Source organism: Bubalus bubalis, chromosome 1, assembly GCF_019923935.1.
Source record: "Bubalus bubalis isolate 160015118507 breed Murrah chromosome 1, NDDB_SH_1, whole genome shotgun sequence".
Classification (NCBI taxonomy): Eukaryota; Metazoa; Chordata; class Mammalia; order Artiodactyla; family Bovidae; genus Bubalus; species Bubalus bubalis.
In genome coordinates, this window is record NC_059157.1 from 20,749,870 (window position 1) to 20,770,616 (window position 20,747).

Genomic DNA, 20,747 nt, shown 5'->3' on the forward strand with positions numbered 1-20,747 from the left:
TTAATAGAAATATACTATATCCAATATATACTGAATATTAATAAAAGTCAATGTTTTTATAGCTTTAGTATATATCCTGTACTGTTAGTATATATCCTTTTTTAGTATATATCCTTTACTTTTTTTGCTTTTCCACTTCGACTGCTTTATTTGGTAGCATAGAGAGAAGATACCAACTATTACATTGCTTACAGGCATATTAGCATATTCTCTTATTACTTTCTTTTTTGTGTGTGTGGGCTCACGTGGGGTCTTGGTTCCCTGACCAGAGATTGAATCTGTACCTCCTGCACTGGAAGTGCAGAATCTTAATCCCTGGACCACTAGGAAAGTCTCTCATTAGTTTCAGCATAACTTAATATTTATTAGGTTTTATGAATGTTGCAAATATTTTCTTTATTTTCTAATACATTTTATTATACTGCTTATTTTATCTTCCTGCATTAGCTAGGATTTCTAAGACAATGCAGAATAATCATGGAAGTAGAGCATTAGCATTTCATTGTTTATTATGATGCTGGCTGCTGTTTTCATTTAGTCCTATACTCCTTGTGAAGATATCTCTGTTCCTATTTTACTTATACTTGTAAAAACTTATGAATGGCTGCTGAATTTCATTGAGCTTTTGAGCATATATTTACAAATTATATGGATAATATAGTATTAATCCTTTAATATTTAAGTTAATTAATAAACTTCTTAATGGTGAAACAGCTTTGCATTACCAGAATAAACCCTACTAGCTATTTAGTATTATGTTCTTTTAAACTACTTGGCATAATTTCATTTAATTATATTACTACTTAATTTTTGCAGACTTTTACCTTCATTTTCATGTGTAATGCTTGTCTATTATGAAGAATTAAAATTACGCTAATTCCATAAGACAAACTGGCACTATTTCCATATTTTTCTCTGATGTGTAATTTTTTTTTACAGATTGTCTCAGTAGTTTTCAAATTATTTACCCTTTAAAGGTGAGCTAGGATTCAAGTTAAAAAAAAAAAGTCAACCGAGCCTAATCCTTTAAAAAACAAAAAACCATCTCAAGTATCAGATCAGATCAGATCAGTCACTCAGTCGTGTCTGACTCTTTGCGACCCCATGAATTGCAGCACTTCAGGCCTCCCTGTCCATCACCAACTCCCGGAGTTCTCTCAGACTCACGTCCATCGAGTCAGTGATGCCATCCAACCATCTCATCCTCTGTCATCCCCTTCTCCCCCCGCCCCCAATCCCTCCCAGCATCAGAGTCTTTTCCAGTGAGTCAACTCTTCGCATGAGGTGGCCAAAGTACTGGAGTTTCAGCTTTAGCATCATTCCTTCCAAAGAACACCCAGGACTGATCTCCTTTAGAATGGACTGGTTGGATCTCCTTGAAGTCCAAGGGACTCTCAAGAGTCTTCTCCAGCACCACAGTTCAAAAGCATCAATTCTTCGACGCTCAGCTTTCTTCACAATCCAACTCTCACATCCATACATGACCACTGGAAAAACCATAGCCTTGACTGCTGCTGCTGCTGCTAAGTCACTTCAGTCGTGTCCAACTCTGTGTGACCCCATAGACGACAACCCACTAGGCTCCTCTGTCCCTGGGATTCTCCAGGCAAGAATACTGGAGTGGGTTGCCATTTCCTTCTCCAATGCATGAAAGTGAAAAGTGAAAGTAAAGTCGCTCTAGATGGACCTTTGTTGGCAAAGTAATGTCTCTGCTTTTTAATATGCTATCTAGGTTGGTCATAACTTTCCTTCTAAGGAGTAAGCATCTTTTCATTTCATGGCTGCAATCACCATCTGCAGTGATTTTGGAGCCCAAAAAAATAAAGTCTGCTGCTGTTTCCACTGTTTCCCCATCTATTTCCCATGAAGTGATGGGACCAGATGCCATGATCTTCATTTTCTGAATGTTGAGCTTTAAGCCAACTTTTCACTCTCTTTTACTTTCATCAAGATGCTTTTTAGTTCCTCTTCACTTTCTGCCATAAGGGTGGTGTCATCTGCATGTCTGAGGTTATTGATATTTCTCCTGGCAATCTTGATTCCAGCTTGTGCTTCTTCCAGCCCAGCATTTCTCATGATGTACTCTGCATAGAAGTTAAATAAACAGGGTGACAATATACAGCCTGGATGTACTCCTTTTCCTATTTGGACCCAGTCTGTTGTTCTATGTCCAGCTCTAACTGTTGCTTCCTGACCTGCATATAGGTTTCTCAAGAGGCAGGTCAGGTGGTCTGGTATTCCCATCTCTTTCAGAATTTTCCACAGTTTATTGTGATCCACACAGTTGAAGGCTTTGGCATAGTCAATAAAGCAGAAATAGATGTTCTTCTGGAACTCTGTTGCTTTTTCCATGATCCAGCAGATGTTGGCAATTTGATCTCTGGTTCCTCTGCCTTTTCTAAAACCAGCTTGAACATCTGGAAGGTCACGGTTCACATATTGCTGAAGCCTGGCTTGGGGAATTTTGAGCATTACTTTACTAGCGTGTGAGATGAGTGCATTTGTGTGGTAGTTTGAGCATTCTTTGGCATTGCTTTTCTTTGGGATTGGAATGAAAACTGACCTTTTCCAGTCCTGTGGCCACTGCTGAGTTTTCCAAATTTGCTGTCATATTGAGTGCAGCACTTTCACAGCATCATCTTTCAGGACTTGAAATAGTTCAACTGGAATTCCATCACCTCCACTAGCTTTGTTCGTAGTGATGCTTTCTAAGGCCCACTTGACTTCACATTCCAGGATGTCTGGCTCTAGGTCAGTGATCACACCATGGTGATTATCTGGGTCGTGAAGACCTTTTTTGTACAGTTCTTCTGTGTATTCTTGCCACCTCTTCTTAAAATCTTCTGCTTCTGTAAGCCTGAACATTATTAATTGGAGACAGTTCAATATTTGCTTACATAGCAATCACTGGCCGCAGGCGTTAGTTTCTACAGATAACCCCCAGTTAATAATGTGTTAAAATATACCTGTTTCACTTAAGAATGTATTTAATGATGTAGTAAAAATTATTAACTTTATTAAATTTTAACCCTGAAGTGCATGGCTTTTTAACACTGCTGCTACATCAGGACAGCACAGCACACAGTATGCATGGGAAGTTTGCCTAAGCCCTTCTGCTGAATGTCAAGATTTGAGGAGGAAAAAAGCTTGTGCACTTGCAAGCATATCTAGCCACTCTTTTCACAGAATATCATTTTTACGGGAAAGAATGACTGATAGACATCTGGTTATTCAGATTTGTGTGCTTGGCACACATGTTTCTCAAAAAACAAAGAGTGATTATGTGTCACTTTAAGGAAAATGAAAGTTTTTTTTCCCAGTGATAGAATTTGAGCTTTCAAGGGAAAATTAAAATTTTTGAAAACTTGAATCCATCATCATGAGCTTGATAGCTTCCCAACAGTTAACATCACTACAAATGTCATCAGAAATTATTTTAACAAGTTCCATTTTCAAAATATTATGCAGTGGAAGGTGTCAACATTTGGAATATCAGCATAACTTAATGAACCAATATTTTTCAAATGAGCAAAGTATGAAGTTACAGTTTGCATGGTTAGAAGATCCACCCACAGTATAAAACAGGCCAATAGATTTTAATAAGGACAGTATAAAATGCTCGTTGATGTGGTTTCAGATTTCACATTACAGCTAACCTTTAAGAAATTTCTTAAGTGTTGGTATATATATATTACCAATAGATACTAACTGGTATCTATTCATAGAGCTGACATAACCCACAAACTAGATGGCTTAGAAGAACATAAATGTATTGTGTCACATTGTGGAAGCCAGAAGTCTGAAGTTAAGCAGGTACGAGCTCTCTGAAGGCTCCATCAGCGGTCTTCAACCTTCAGGATATAATGCCTGATGATCTGAGGTGGAGCTGATGTAATAACAACGGAACCAAAGTGCACAATGAATGTAATGTTCTTGAATCATCTTGAAACCATTCCCTGCAATCCCAGTACGTGGAAAAATTGCCTTCCATGAAACCGGTCCCTGCTGCCAACAAGGCTGGGGACTGCTGCTCTAGAGGAAGAATTCTTCCCTGCCTCTCCTAGCCTCTGGTGGCCCCCGATGGTTCTCGGCTTGTGGCAGCCTAATTCCCATCTCTGTCTCCACCTTCTCATAACCTTCTCCCTGTGTCTTTTTCACTTCACAGTGTTTTGTTGTTGTTGTTTTTTTTCTATGTCTGTGTCTGAAATTTCCTCTTATCAACACAGCAGTCATAATGTATTAGGAACCACTCTAATGCCCTCGTCCGAACTTGATGAAATCTGTAGAGAACCTATTTCCACGTAAGGTCAATATTCTGAAATCCTGGGAGTTAGGACTTCCTTTTTGGGGGGAAGCACTATTGAACCCATAACAGTATCAAAGAAGAATATTTACAATGATCTGAAAAGGCTTGTGAAATATTTCTGTGGCCAACACATATCAGTGTGAGGCCAGATTTTCCTCTTATACAGCAACCAAAACAACATATCATAACAGATTGAATACAAAACCACATATGAAAATACAGCTGTCTTCTATCAGTCTCATTAAAAAGATTTGCAAAAATGTAAAATCCTGCCACCGTCCTAATTTTGTTTGTAGTTTGGGAAGTGTGATTATTTTTCATAAAAATATGTCATTTATGTTAACATGTAATCAATTTACTATTCTGTGAATTAATCATGTTTAAAATTCTGTTTTAATATATGATATAGAAAATATTGATAGGTACAGGGAAATACTTTACCTCTTTGGTACCTAAAAACCTCTTTGGGTGGGGGGGTGTCCTTAATAATTTTATGAGTAGCCTTTACTTAAGGGCTAGTGGCCTTGTAGGCATCTACAGAATGTTCCAGGTGTTCAACAACTGCTCCAATGTCTTAAACCCTTTCAAGGTCAGGAGTTGTTCAGGTTATAACTAACTCTGCAGTGGTCATTCTTCATTTGGACCCACAGAATCTCACTGTGTACAGAGACAGCTTAGAATTCAGCCAGTGAACCCCTCTGCAGAAACTTTTTCTGTGTGGAGCCCTACTCTCCAGCACTCGGCTCCCCACAATTCAGCAGCGTCAGGCTCCCAGGACTCTGATCTGTCCCTCTGCCCCCGAGACCACCTGTTTCCCCTCCCTTTGCAGGTTTGGCAAATGCCTCCAGGGAGAATGCTTTTCTCAACCTACATGTTGAGTTTAGAAGACAGAGCACAAGATAGATTGCTTTCATCATTAGGCCTGTTGTTCTGCTTTGGGGTCAACTACACATACCACTGCCCCTCTGAATCATTTCTGGAATGTAAACCTTATTGCTTTTGTTCCCTGATGTATCCTCAGGACTTGAATAGTGCTTGGAACAGAGGAGGTGTTTGAGAATTTGTTAAATGAATTCAATGAAGGTGTGAATTTTCATGCTTGTCATATAGGACTTGCATGAAAATATTCGATAGAGAGAATATAATGATTTAAAGATAACCTGCTTAGTGGCTAAGTCATGTCTGACTCTTTCATGACCCATATGGACTGTAGCCCACCAGGCTTCTCTGTTCATGGGATTTCCCAGGCAAGAATACTGGAGTGGGTTGCCATTTTTTTCTCCAGGGGATCTTCCCAACCCAGGGATTGATCTCTGCATCATCTCCTGCATTGGCAGGGGGATTCTTTATAGTTGAGCCACCAGGGAAGTCCAAAGATAAAGAGGAACCTTATTTAAATCACTTATTTCTATCACCTGTGTCTGTGGTGTCCTCAGATGGTATGGGTTAAGAGCTGATGTTGGCTATATCCGAGCATCAGCTCTTAACCCATACCATCAATAAAGGTGCTATTTCTGTGTGCATAAGGTCTTGTTTAGCTGAGACTGGAAACCAGGTCTTTCATACCCCCATCCCAAGTACCTTACCACTAGCTTCAATGCCTCTTTGAGGACCAGTGAAGAAAACTGGTCTATATTCTTACACCTCTGTGTCACCAAACATTATTAAGCATCTCAAATAATCTGGTTCCAAAGCAGGAACATTTCAGCAGAAATCGATAAATCTTAGATTTTTGTTAAAAGCAGAAGGGTCCTTTTAATTGGCTTATGTAATCAGAGCCTATGATGACTTTAAAGTTCCATAGCATATGGCATTCCGATATCTTCAAAGTGTGGTTTGATGGGACCAGCAGCGAAAATGAAGAGGAGGTATGATTTAAAAGAAAGCTGTTGGAGGACTGTGTTGCAAATAAAACCTAAGAAGGCACTTTGCAATTCGATTTTCTATTTTTTTTTCTGGTGTTTTATTGCTGCTTTTCATTTGCAGACACTATAAATGTTCCCTGCCAGTTTCCATCTAAATTCAAATCCCATCGTGTTCTCTCCAAGAATCTGACACTTACTTCTCCTGGTAGACTGGAAAGAAGGAATGTCACAGCTGAGCTGAGGAAGGGGGTGGGAGGGCAGTCTGAGCCTCCCTGGCATGTGTCACGCAGTCTCATTTTTATCCACCATCTCAATCCTAAATGGCAGCATTTGGGTAAAATGACCTCTGAATTCTTCCAGTCCTTTAAGTCTACCACCCTACGGGGATTATGTGTGACTCTGATTCAGACCCATTACATTTGATACACGTTCACATCCAACTTTTTTGGATGCAGACCATTTTTAAAGTCTTTGTTGAATCTGTTACAATATTGCTTCTGTTTTATCTTTTGACTTTTTTGGCCCTGAGGCATGTGGGATCTTAGGTCCCTGTGGAGGATTGAACCCTCACCCTCTATCTTGAAAGACGAAGTCTGAATCACTGGACCACCAGGGAAGCCCCCCAACTGTTTATTAAAGCATTTTCCTCCTGGCTGTGACAGAGGCTAAAAGGGGAAGAGTGTTTTTCAGGACTTTTGTGCTGCTACTCAGTATTAACAGCGTGCTGATAGCCAGCTAAAGACGACGGCTGTCTCAGCTGTCATTACAGACCTGGGTCAAGAAGGCCTTACTGCCCAAGTGGGAAGACAGCAGGCAGCAAGGGGTCCATGCAGGCAGGAGCCCAGAGGTTTGCAGTCATAGTGTTGCCCTCCGTTTGCGGCCCTCAAACCCTTGCTTTTTCAAAGTGAGGTCTGAGGGCAACCGACAAACGCATCACCTAAGAGTCTGTTAGCTTCTCAGGCTCCTCCCTGGACATGCAGGAGCAGAGTCTGCTTATTTAAGAGGTTTCCAGGTGTTTTGTGGACACATAAAAATCATACCAACCCACTCTCCCTCTCCCCCCAAAAAACCTTAGGAGGTGAAAGTTCTAATATGTTGAGAACTATAAAACATGAATAAAGGCAATCAAAGATGATTCAAAGAAATGGAAAGATATCTCATGCTCTTGGATTTGGAAGACTATTGTTAAAATGGTCATACTACCTGAAGCAATCTACAGACCTAATGTGATCCCTATCAAATTACCCATGACATTTTCACAGAACTAGAACAAATAATCCTAAAATTTATATGGAACCATAAAAGACCCAGAATGGCCAAAGCAATCCTGAGGGGAAAGAATAATGCAGCAGGCGTAATCCTCCCAGACTTCAGACAATAGTAAAAAGCTACAGTAATCAAAACAGTGTAATACTGGCACAAAAATAGACACATGAATGAATGGAACAGAGAGGCCAGAAATAAACCCACACACCTGTGGTCAATTAATCTTCAACAAAGGCGGCAAGAATACACAATGGGAAAAAGTTTTTAGCAAGGGGTGCTGGGAAAGTTGGACAGTCAATGGAAATCAATGAAGTGAGAACACATACACAAAAATAAACTCAAAATGCCTTAAAGATTTAAACATAAGACATGACATTATAAAACTCTTAACAGAGAACAAAGGTAAAACATTCTCTGACATAAATTATACCAATGTTTTCTTAGGTCAGTCTTCCAAGGCAATAGAAATAAAAGTTAAAATAAATGGAATCTAATCAAACTTATAAGCTTTTGCATAGCAAAGGAAACCATAAACAAAATGAAAAGGCAACCTATAGGACTGGGAGTAAATATTTGCAAACAACAGACTGACAAGGGCTTAATTTCCAAAATATACAAATGGCTCATACAACTCAACAATAACAAAAACCAAATAGCCTGATTGAAAATGGGCAGAACTAAATAGACATTCCTCCCAAGAAGACATACAGATGGCCAACAGGCACATGAAAAGATGCTCAACAGTGCTAATTATTAGAGACATGCAAAGCAAAACTACAATGATGACACCCTGTGATAAACTCTTCTCTCTTGACTGGGCTCCCAGGGAGGTGCTCCTGATCCTGTAAACCCCCAGGAACTTGTTCACAGTCTTGCTCATCTATCAGTGTGTATCTGCCAAGACCCTCTTGTTCCTACTCCCATCAGCATGGTGGCAAGCATTTTCTTTATTGATTGTTCTGAGAGGCAAAGTGGCTGCTTGAACAGAGCCAGAGGCCAGATCCACCTGACACCCTAAGAGTGCAGGGGCAGTAACTGGATGAAGGATGCAGAGTCTGCTTGAGTCATCCCGCTCCTCTGACACATACAAGCTCATCCTTCTTAGCCTCTTGCCCTTCCTGGGGCCTTATGAGGCCTGACTACGGCCCAACCAGGCCTAGATGCTTTAGCTCTGCTACTGCTAAGTCACTTCAGTCGTGTCCGACTCTGTGCAACCCCATAGACAGCAGCCCACCAGGCTCCCCCGTCCCTGGGATTCTCCAGGCAAGAACACTGGAGTGGGTTGCCATTTCCTTCTCCAATGCATGAAAGTGAAAAGTGAAAGTGAAGTTGCTCAGTCGTGTCTGACCCTCAGCGACCCCATGGACTACAGCCTTCCAGGCTCCTCCGTCCATGGGATTTTCCAGGCAAGAGCACTGGAGCGGGGTGCCATTGCCTTCTCCTGCTTTAGCTCAGAGCCTTCTAAGTCCTAGAGGCTGACATGTCACCCAGGGTCCAAGATCAGTTCCAAGAAAGTCAGGCCTGTTTCCCAAGAAGAAGGGGCCACCTTCCCAGCCCTGTATGGGAGCCCCATAGCCCCAATGCCATCTTGTTTGATACACAGATACTATAGGCTTTTTGTTATCTTTCTTATTGTTACAGTGTTTTTTAACACAATGAACACACTATGTTTTTTATTACTCATTTGATTCCTCAAGTTTATTTCAGCAATCACTTGGACAGTCAGTTTGTGTGAAAGCTCCCCTTTTCAGATATATTTTCCATTTGGCTATACACAACATATACCTTGGCAAGAAATACAATTTCAAAATCATTCACGTAGCATGAGTAATAAATTTGAAATGTATTTTTAAAGTGTTAAAAAGGATAGTTTGAATTTCAAAAAAAGAAGTACAAAAAGGTACCACTTCACACCAGTCAGGATGGCCATCATTAAAAAGTCCACTAATAGGGCTTCCCTGGTGGTCCAATGGTTGAGAATCTGCCCGCCAATGCAAGGGTCATGGGCTTGATTCCTGCTCTGGGAAGATTCCACATGCCATGGAGCAACTGTATGGCCGTGTGCCACAACTACTGAGCCTGTGCTCTAGAGCCCGGGAGCCGCAACTACTGAGCCCACGCGCCCTAGAGCCCGAGGTCTGCAACAAGAGAAGTCACTGCAGTGAGAAGCCTGCACACCACAAATGGAGAGTGGCCCCCAATCTCCACAAATAGAGAAAGCCCACAAGCAGCAACGAAGACCCAGCACCACCGAAAATAAAAAAAATAAATCTTCAAAAAAAAGTCTACAAATAACAAATGCTGGAGAGGGTGTGGAGAAAAGGTTACCCTCCTACACTGTTGGTGGGAATGTAAGTTGATGCAGCCATTTATGGCAAACAGTATGGAAGTGCCTCAAAAACCTAGAGTTGTCATATGATTCAACAATCCTGGGCATACACCTAGATACGACTACAATTCAAAAAGATACATGTACTCCTATGTTCATAGTAGCACTATTCACAATAGCCAAGACATGGAAACAGCCTAAATGTTCAACAGATGAATGGATAAAGGAAATGAGGTACATATATATGATGGAATATGATTCAGCCATAAAAAAGAACAAAATAATGACATTTGCACAACCCAGCAGGACCCTATGGGGCCTTCCCAGATCAACTACCCCCACTCTCATGTCCTCAGCCTGCTTTTTGTCTGCAAAAAAAACTTCAAAGAATAAATTTAATCAAAGTGAAAAAATTCCGAAAGAAAGGAAAACAATGAAGCAAGACAAAATAATAATAGTTTAATCATTAAACAAAATCAAGGACCTTTAGTTTCTCAAGGGCTACAGAGACTATTCTGAGCCATGTCCTTTGAGTTGTTTTGCAGATACTAAAAGGGCCACCAGGTGGAAAAGATAACTATTCATGTGTTTCCCATAAGCAAGCAGATGCCAGATCGGGTGCACCCAAGTTAGTGATGTTGACTCCTGATTACCTTACCATCAGCCAATTAGAAGAACGTCCAGGAGCTGATAACACACCCCACAACCCGCCTCCCTCACTCTTGTCTTTAAAACCCTTTCCCTGAAAGCCTTTGGGAGTTTGGGTCTTTTAAGCACTAGCTGCCCTGGACGGCTTGCTTGGCCCTGTAATAAAGGCTCTAAGGGCCTTTACCACCACCAGGTGTTTGAAATTAGTAGATTGCCTTTACTGCCCTGGGGCAAGCAGACCCGAGTTTGGTTCAGTAAAATTTGCAGCAACATGCATGGAACTAGAGATGATCACACTAAATGAAATAAGAAAGAAAAAGGCAAATACCATATGATATCACTTACATGTGGAATATAAAATATCACACAAATGATATCTGGGAAACAAACAGGCTCACATGGAGAACAGACTTATGGTTGCTAAGAGGGAGGGCGGGGGGGCACGATGGAGTGGGAGTTTGGAGTTAGCAGATGCAAACTATTATATATAAAATGCACAAACAACAAGGTCCTACTGTGTAGCGCAGATAACTATATTCCGTATCCTCTGATAAACCGTAATGGAAAAGAATATAAAAACGTATATATAACTGAACCACTTTTCTGTACTGCAGAAATCAACAGAATGTTGTAAATCAATTATACTTAATTTTAAAAAAAAACAAACTTTGAAAATCCTTAAGTATGGTCGACCACCCCTACCTTAAGTGTGACAAGGACCTTGAATCATCTGAGTGTCTGCTGTCCTGCTGCAGGAGGGGCGCGAGGGTGCCAGGCACTCACGGTCGCCGGTCATCTCCGGGGGAGACGCATGCGAGGCGCCCCGGCTCAGTCTGCAGCCCCACTGCGTCCCCGCTGCTCTTCTCGAGGATCTGGAGGCGCCAACTCCCCGCACACCCCGCCCACAGCCGCCGGCGTTCCCCTTGAGGGGCGGGAGCGCGAGTTAAAGCCTCCTGGGCGCCCGGGGCGCTCCGCCCGCCCGCGGCATCGACGCGCAGCGCGCCGCGCGCCGGGGTCCCTGCGCTGTCCCCTCGCGGCCATGGGACGCCAGACGCTCCTTCTGCTTTTGCTTCCCGTGCTGGGCGGCCTCGGGGGCTCCACGACCGGTGAGTGGGGCCCCCGGGGAGGGACGCTGAGGGGTGGAGGCAGAGGAGAGCTTGGGGCGCCTTCACTAAGAGTGCGCCGCGTCTCCCCGGTCCTGCGGTGACCTTTTATCCGGGAGGGCGAGGCTGGACCATCTGGAGGGGCCCCTCTTTCTCAGTCCTTAACTCTAACAAGCCCGCTGGGTAGGTTGGCTCAGCGGACCAATTGATTGTCTTGATCTCTCTGGCCCTCAAGCCTCAGGGTAAGGAAGCTGTCTCCGCACCTGAGTGCTTGGCACACCCTCCCTCCTAGGTTCTTTCTTCCCCGAGCGTCCCGGGGACTGGGATTGGCTTTCTAGTCCGGGTCTCTGATGCGCCCGCCGCCAAGGTTTAACCAGGCAGCAAATTTAGCCTCTTGGAGGCCCGAAACCTTGGGAGGAGATGCTTCTCTCTACCAACAGCCGCGGGGGCGACGGAGCCTGGTCCTGAGGTGCCGTTAGCAAGCAACTTGGAGCGGCACTTGTTAATACCACTTAGATGCAGGCGGACCGCAAGGCAGAGGAGAGCTGAGTCGGGTCCCAGGGTGACCGAGACACCCTCAGCTCCCGTAGGGTCGGTGGCTGGTGACTTAGCCGGTGCAGGAGCTGCCCAGCGTTTGTCAGACCACCTGGCCTGCGGGAGTGCATCTCTCCTGACAGGTGTTCCTGATTGGCCCTCAAGGATGGAAGTAGGCTTTAAATCAATTGTTCAAGTACGCAGGCACTTTCTTGGTCAAGATACTGTGAACTGGTTTGCAGGAGATGGCCCTCCATCTCTGAGTTGTTTGTCTTCCAGGAGCGATTCTAACGCTCGGAGTTTTCCCCTAACTTGGTGGAGGGTCTCTGTTGTGGCAGGAAGCCCTTCCACGTGTGTGTCTGCCCCACTCATGAAATGGGATTTAAAGTTACTTGCCTTTTTCACTAAGCAGTGTTTCCCGAAGCCTTCTGGTGTGAAGACATCTTTATGACGTCTGTTGTAGAAAAGTGTGTGATCTGCTTTGTATATTGTACACAATATACTTTGTATATTGACAGACTATGAGAAAGCTGCTGCTGCTAAGTCGCTTCAGTCATGTCCGACTCTGTGCGACCCCATAGATGGCAGCCCATCAGGCTCCCCCGTCCCTGGGATTCTCCAGGCAAGAACACTGGAGTGGGTTGCCGTTTCCTTCTCCAATGCATGAAAGTGAAAAGTGAAAGTGAAGTCGCGCAGTCGTGCCCGACTCCCAGCGACCCCATGGACTGCAGCCTACCAGGCTCCTCCGTCCATGGGATTTTCCAGGCAAGAGTACTGGAGTGGGGTGCCATTGCCTTCTCATGAGAAAGCTACTGTAATTTTAATATGTAATTAGATTAGTAAAGTTTAAATTTATTCACAGCAAGCATATACCTAAATTTGAAAAGTCATGTTTGAGACTCATCTACAGATGGTGTGCAGAATCCATGTGCACACTGGGTCTCCAGACTGAGAATCCCCAGGGCAGAATAGTGTTCTAGGTGGGACTCGCCTAGCAATGCAAGTCTCTGAGGGTTGACTGCAACCCTAACTGAGATCCTTCTGGAAGGATCTGCTAGAAGAGGTGGCAAAAGAGCCCAGGAGCATTTATTTGCTGGGTTTATGCCAAGTGATTTTGTGCTCATTTAATCCTTGAATTTTCCTCTTAGTACTACGTATTCACTATCTTCACTTTATAGACAAGAAAAACTGAGGCAGTAAATCTCCCAGGATGATATTGTTAGTATTTTAACCAAACTCCAACTGAGTAGCCTGACGACTGAGCCTGGGATACACCTTAGGGGTTGCTGACCTTACCTGCTCTCAGATGGATGGTTTTGGTCCAGTTAAATGGCATCGCCTGGATAGTGTGTGAGTAGCTGGCAAACTTGTGAGCTATTCAGTAATAACCAGTTCATTCTGAGTCTTTCAGTTATAATGCAATATATAAGCCAGCAGTTTAAAATCAAACACTGAGTAACTATGCTAAAAGAATTATCTTAGATGGATATAAGTAAGGCTAAGGTCTGGTCTTTACCAAAGAAGGTGAAGTCTATGCAGTGGGCTTCCATTGTCAACTCCCATCACATGGCTTTGCACACAACTTTCCATCCACGTGCACACATGGTCCCTGGGGTAGGACTGCTGGGTCTTCACTGTGTCTTGCAGAAACTTCTACTGAATGGACCATGTAGTTTATATTTTCTTGGAACCAAGGATTGACTTTTTCTCTTTGAAAGTTAGGACAAACAAGTAAACTAAATACAGTCAGGCCTTTCCAGTGTTTTCCTCTGAGCACCAAATCCATAACAGACATATTTGACCACTAATCATGCATAGTTGATAAACTCAAGTTCATGATGTGAATAAAACTGATACTATAAATCAATGCCCTGCAAATAACCGAAAACTCAAGTGTATGTAACCAGGCTGCTAGAAGCTTATAAAGATGCCATGTAGGACCCCAAACCCTGACTTCACTTAAAGTTATATCTGCTGCTGCTGCTAAGTCACTTCAGTCGTGTCCGACTCTGTGCGACCCCATAGATGGCAGCCCGCCAGGCTCCCCCATCCCTGGGATTCTCCAGGCAAGAACACTGGAGTGGGTTTCCGTTTTCTTCTCCAATGCATGAAAGTGAAAAATGAAAGTGAACTCGCTCAGTCGTGTCCGACTCTTAGTGACCCCATGGACTGCAGCCTACCAGGCTCCTCCGTCCATGGGATTTTCCAGGCAAGAGTACAAAAGTAAAGTATGGTCAAGTGTTTTGAGCCCAAACCTCTAAATTTGCAACTCTTCATACCATGAGTTTTTAAGACCAAATCAGACCTGGAGGAAGTAGTCATATCTTGTCAAAGCACAAGTACAAATCTGAGCCATTCTAACAGGACAACGAGGAGGTGAATGACAGCCCTCCAGCAGCAACCCCACAGCATCAGAAAGAACGGTCCCCAAGGATCATCACTGGTGAAATTGCATGGGTTTTTAGGGTACTGAACTCGCTAGCGTTCTCCTCAGTAGTAGTCAGGAAGGCCTTCCAAAGAGAACACTGACTTCAGCTTATCATGAAAAGGTCTCCTGGACCCAAGGAAGCCAGGAACACTGATGGCTTTGCTTCTTGGTCATCCAATGCAGATGAAATACAGTGTCATGCGACGAGGCAAGCTGCATGTGGTGGGAGGTGCATTCCTGTGGCCTGGCTCTGCAATGGAGAGCAGGAGTGCCCGGATGGGGCTGACGAGCAGTGCGGTAAGCCGTCTCCCAGCTGTGCTGTGTTATGTATCATGCACTCACCCACACCTGGTCCATAGTGCTACATGCCTCGTTGACAGTTCTCTTGGTTTTTCACCCTCTTAGGAAGTGTTCTAAAATATTGGGAGCTCTGGGTTGTTGCAGGCTTTTGGTGGGGAAGGCCAGGGATGTGTCTTAAAGTATTGGCAACCCTGCTGTGCAAACATGTGGAGGGAGACTTGGGATGGAAAAATCCAGCAAGAGTCTGGCTCCTCATCTTAAATTCAGACCTAAACATCTGAGACAGTGTTACTCAAACTGGAATACTATAGGGATTCATTGATAGAAAACCCCTGCATTGTGTACACAATTGTGTGTTGTGTATAAAAGTTGAAGTAGTTTATTGTATATAAAAGTGTGTTTATTGTATATAAAATTGTGTGTACACAATTGTGTACACAATTTATATACAGTAAACTACTTCAACTTTTATATGCTTAGAGCTTTTATGTGACTGAAAAAGAGCTTGTAAGTTGGGGACAAAAACTATAAAATCAACAGAAGTCAGTCAGCCGTTTGGTAAATGTCTTCGTGAAATAAATTTCGAGTCCATCTCTGCTGAGAGAACTTAAAACCCCAGAAAGGAGGCTGGAGGACTTGTGTGAGGAAAGCCTCTCACTTGGCGCCTGGCACCTGGGGGTGCAGTGAATATGAGGGCAGATGTTCCTCATTAAAAGAGGAAAAGCCCCACAGCACTGGGTGAGTGCCCCCCTCATGCACATCCCTGGGCTGGTCACTTACTGTAATTTAACATGAAATCTTGGATATCAAAATGTGTACTATTAAAGGTTAGGGTAAAACTTCAGACTTGCAGAAATGCCTTGTGCTCAAGCCCCCCAGACACTTCAGCCCAGCTCCTCAAGTTGACTTGCTTCAGCCTGTAGTCAGACTTTGGTGGAAATACTTGAAGGTCTAAGTAAGCCCCCAACCCCAGTTCCCAGGTTGCCTGAGGTCTTAATGGAGTCTCAAACGTCAAAAGAAATCACAGTAGTAAACCTATAAAACTGAACTAATTTAGGGGCCACTAACCACATGTGAGGATTTAAATTTCTTTAAATGAATACAAATAAAGTTCAATTTCTGGATCATACTAGCCACATTTCAAGAGCTCAATGGCCGCGTGTGACTGATGACTGCCATTTGGGACAGCAGAGATGTAAAATGCTTCCATTGTCACAGAAGGTTTTAGTGGACAATGGTGTTCTAGAAGAAAAATGGGAAAGAGATGTTAGATTTTTTATTTTTTTAACTTTTTATTTTGTACTGGGGTATAGGCGATTCACAATGTTGTGATGGCTTCAAGTGAACAGCAAAGAGACTCAACCATATATGTATATCTATATCTAGACATATGAGGCGATGTCTACCGATCCGCTGACTGATTGCCCGCAAGGTAGGGCTACTGAGTGATGTCGTCAAAAGTACATAAAAGGATGGGCCGGTTTAGGGTTCACTTCAGGGACAAATCAGGAATGAATTATTCCTTTGCTAATGAAAATACCTGATAAGAAATCCAAATTTAAAAGCTGATAGTGCCCTGACAAGCACCTCTTCCTTTGTTCCTCACCTTGGACACCGCCGCTGACCCACAGAGGAGGTGTGTCGGGGGCACCCACAGGCCTGGCAGTGTGATGACGGAAGATGTATTTCCTCCCACTGGCTTTGTGACGGTGTTGGCGACTGCTTAGATGGCTCTGATGAGGTTAACTGCGGTATGTACAGCTTATCTTTTTATCTTCGGTCACATTCTGTTTATTAGCTGCATTGATTAGCATCAACTGTCTTAAGTGAAGCCCATCACAAAGTAGTCTTCTGCCTATATGCTAAACCCAGACTTTACATTGTCTCCCATATTGCAGATGACTGTTTTCACTCACTTATCCATTTTTCAAAACTACCTAAACTTAAGATTACTAGCTTGGGACTTCCTGGCAGTCCAGTGGTTCAGACTTCACCTTCCAATGCAAAGGGTGTGGGTTCAATCCCGGTTGGGAAGCTAAGATCCCACATGCCTTGCAGCCAAAAAACCAAAACATAAAACAGAAAGAATATTATAACAAATTCAATAAAGACTTTAAAAATGGATCACATCCGAAAAAAAAAGTCTTAAAAAAAAGATGATTAGCTTTATTGACTTATTTATTGACTTATTTTTATTGACCTATTTTGGGGTGAAATGTCAGATCACAAAATTATGGCCACATCTCTGACAGCTTCCATCCCCTCCCATTCTTGGTTTTCTTAAATTCATGAGCAAATAGTAAATCCCTAAATAATAAGGTCATGACGGGGGTGTTCTACCTTACCCGCTAACTCCTGCCTTTTAGAGAGAAGGACGGCATGTCCACATCCGAAAACCCAGTGTCCAGGAGATCCGCGGTGCCGAGATGCCTGGGACCCCTGCGATGTCAGTGAGGACTGTGGAGGGCGGTTCGGGGGTGCGCTCTGCCCCCAGCACCGCTGTCTGAGTGGGCAGTGGCAGTGCAGGAACGGGCTGTGTATCCCGGACAGCTGGCGGTGTGATGGCGTGGACCACTGCGGGGACTCCTCAGACGAGCAGGGCTGTGGTGAGTCTCGGCCCGCCCCACCTTTCGTTAAAGGAAAAGTTGGACCACGTGGGCTCCTTTCTGCAAGCGGTGCTTTAATCCCTATGACTGAGACTCCCATCTTATATCTAAACATGGGGTGTTTCCTAGCAATAACCAAGATTTCCTTATCCATGGAAACACAAAGCAGTGCTTAAATAGCAACTGCAGTGGACACAGGCAGCACGGCCTAGACTGTTTTCGCTTTTCAAGTCTGGCCAACTCGCAGAACACCTGAGCGCCAGCATCCGGAGGCAGTCTCCTAACAGATGCCTATATCCTTGTGTGGTGAATATGGAAAGAGAACATTCGTCACTAAAAAATAGAAAGCCTCCCCCAAACATGGTGATTGCTATATTCCTTTTTTTTTTTTATCCTCAATACATAATGTAGCAGAACCTCCCATTTTTTTTAATGAACTTCAGTACCTTTCACTATTCTTCTCTAGAGTTAAATCTGTAATAGAAAATGTGTTCAGATTCTAACATTTTTTATAGTAATTTATAACCTGGTTTCTTAAGAGAGTATTTTTTTAGGGCTCATGTTATCTGACTTTAATATGACTTCAATTAGAACTATTTAATGCTGCTACTGCTGCTGATGCTAAGTCACTTCAGTTGCATCCAACTCTGTGCGACCCCATAGACGGCAGGCCACCAGGCTCCCCCATCCCTGGGATTCTCCAGGCAAGAACACTGGAGTGGGTTGCCATTTCCTTCTCCAATGCATGAAAGTGAAAGTGAAGTCGCTCAGTCCTGTCTGACTCTTCGCGATCCCATGGACTGCAGCCTACCAGGCTCCTCCATCCATGGGAGTTTCCAGGCAAGAATACTGGAGTGGCCTAGCTCAGTTCAATTTTAATACAATTTCAATCCAGTGCCCTGATGTCTTAACATTGTTGCTATTGAATCTTAAGTCCCAGTTCCTGAAAACTCTGCTTAAAAAGATAACTTCCTTTCCAGCCTAGACTTGCCCTGGGTTATAGAAATAGTGCTACCTCCCTTCCCGGCTGTAAGACTTGTCTATTTTTACTACCACCCCAAATATTAATGAAAAGAATGCTTAACTTCCTACACAGCTTCCTGTCCAGAAGGCATGGTTGGATGTGATGAGGGGAAATGCATTCTAGAATCCCTGATGTGTGATGGGGAAGTGGACTGCACAGATGGTACTGATGAACCCATCACATGTGGTAAGAAATCAATTGCTCTGCTTAACATGGGGGAGAGGAGAGTAAGATGAAACAAGCCAGTACCTTAGTTATCATGGGGGTCTACTCTCTGAGACAACTCCTGGGCTCAAACTCCTTTAGAAGCAGTTATCCTTCAGTGATGGATCCCTTACAAGTTCCAGCCCTTGGCTTTGGTCTCCTTAATTCGAGGAAATGTTACCTGACCTGTAAAAACTGAGGGCCATTCTATGTTGTAGCTTTATGGAACTAGATTAGCTAAATAGCCCCCAAATTACAGGGCTCCTAAAATTCTGGAATAAAGAACATAAACTTTGCCACAAAGAAGCAAATCATTTAGCCAAAGAACTGAGGAAAGATGAACCTATTTGCAGGGCACCAATGGAGACACAGACAATAGAGAACAGACTTATGGACACAGTTGAGGGTAGAAGGGAGGAGAGGGAGGGATGTATGGAGAGAGTAACATGGGATCTATGGAGAGTAACATTCCCATATATAAAATAGATAGCCAGTGGGAATTTGCTGTATGACTCGGGAAACTCAAACTGGGGCTCTATCAGTTTGGGAGGGGTGGGATGGGGAAGGAGGTGGGAGGGAGGTTCAAGAGGGACATAGGTATACCTATGGCTGATTCAAGTTGATTGGCAGAAATCAACACAATACTGTAAAGCAATTATCTTTCAAATTAAAAATGATTTAAAAAAAAAGAACTGAGAAAGACTTTCTTGATGAGAAGGAACCTTCTGAACAGGCAGCTCGCAGCTCTGACTTTTAAATCCTGGTGGTTCCAGTTAGGGCAGAGGAAGAGGGGCATCTGTCCCCAGTCATCTGTCCCCTCTCATTTCCCCCCATATCAATCTTAGACATTATGGTGCAAGCTCCTTTAGTACTGTTAAAGACCGTGAAAGAAGCTTTGCACTTAAGAGATACTAAAAGCATAAACAGTAGGACCCAAAATACAGGCTTCTCTTCCTGTATAGATAATTCATTGGGATTAATAAATTATTATATCACTTCCTGAACTAATGGTCCCAGCTGTCTATAGATTCTAGAGAAAATAGGAGAGGTGGCTGGGCCCTCCATGGGTGAACCGTACACCAACACTTGGAATGGTCCAGATGCTCCACCTTTCCCCAGCTCTGTGATTCCTAACTTTCCCTCTTCTCTGGTCTCCCCACAATGCCTCCACTTTCCTAGGGAAGAGGGCGGGGTCAAAGGTTATCTTGAGCCAGTCATCCACTCCTCACACAAGTATGGAAGGTTGTGACACAGCATGGTTTATAAAGCGTTTGATCCTGACCATGTTCATCTGTACTGACCACTGTCCTGTCTGTCTCTACCAGGGAAAAACTGCTCTCTGGCCAATGGGGGCTGTGAGGGGCAGTGCAGGGACTCACCCTGGGGTGTCCGGTGTTCATGTGCAGCCGGATGGCAGTTACAGCCCGATGGTCAGAGCTGTGGAGGTCAGAATTCTTTTGGCTCATCTTTACAAGTTCTCATTGGACTAACATAACATTTACCATTTTCATCATTTTTAATGGGCATTTTGATGTACATTCACAGTGTTGTGAAACCATCACACTACTTCCAGAACTTTTTCATCATCCCAGACAAAAACTCTGTACCCATTAAGCAATAACTGTCCCCCTTCCCTGGTAAACTTCATTGATTTTCTACCTACGAATTTATCTGTTCTAGTACTATGTATTGGGCTTCCCTGGTGGCTCAGATGATAAAGCGTCTGCCTGCAATGTGGGAGACCTGGGTTCGATCCCTGGGTCGGGAAGATCCCCTGGAGAAGGAAATGGCAACCCACTCCAGTACTCTTGCCTAGAAAATCGCATGACAGAGGAGCCTGGTGGGCTACAGTCCATGGGGTTGCAAAGAGTCGGATACAACTGAGCAACTTCACTTTCACTTTCTTTCAGTACTATGTATATGTGGAATCATACAGTGTTTGTCATTTTGTTTCTGGCTAACTTCACTTAGCTTGTCTTTAAGGTGCATTCATGTTGAAGAGATATCAGAATTTCCCTCCTCTTTTAAGGCCAAATAATATTCCATTGTATGCATACAGTTTGTTCTTTGTATATGCAGGCTCTACATCTGCAGATTCAACCAACTGCAGATTGAAGATACTGGGATGGGGGTG

At 43.5% G+C, this 20,747-nt stretch overlaps 1 protein-coding gene and 1 long non-coding RNA gene across 7 annotated transcripts in view; one reads left to right on the forward strand and one right to left on the reverse strand.

The window, feature by feature from the left end:
* LOC123332179 overlaps nt 1-11,248 on the reverse strand; it is a 91,441-nt gene extending 80,193 nt beyond the window's left edge. The window contains exon 1 of the long non-coding RNA XR_006548943.2: nt 11,117-11,248. This is a non-coding gene — a long non-coding RNA (uncharacterized LOC123332179). The remainder of the gene's footprint in view (nt 1-11,116) is intronic.
* The window catches only part of LOC102400552 (low-density lipoprotein receptor-related protein 2-like), a 42,335-nt gene continuing 32,813 nt past the window's right edge, over nt 11,226-20,747 (forward strand). For 5 of the 6 annotated variants that reach the window (XM_044937531.2, XM_044937625.2, XM_044937576.2 and 2 more), the window contains exons 1-6: nt 11,226-11,520; nt 14,663-14,776; nt 16,411-16,530; nt 17,146-17,385; nt 18,482-18,595; nt 19,939-20,058. In XM_044937531.2, coding sequence (XP_044793466.2) covers nt 11,226-11,520; nt 14,663-14,776; nt 16,411-16,530; nt 17,146-17,385; nt 18,482-18,595; nt 19,939-20,058 — 1,003 coding nt within the window. The remainder of the gene's footprint in view (nt 11,521-14,662; nt 14,777-16,410; nt 16,531-17,145; nt 17,386-18,481; nt 18,596-19,938; nt 20,059-20,747) is intronic. The other variant, XM_044937555.2, reaches the window with a different exon arrangement.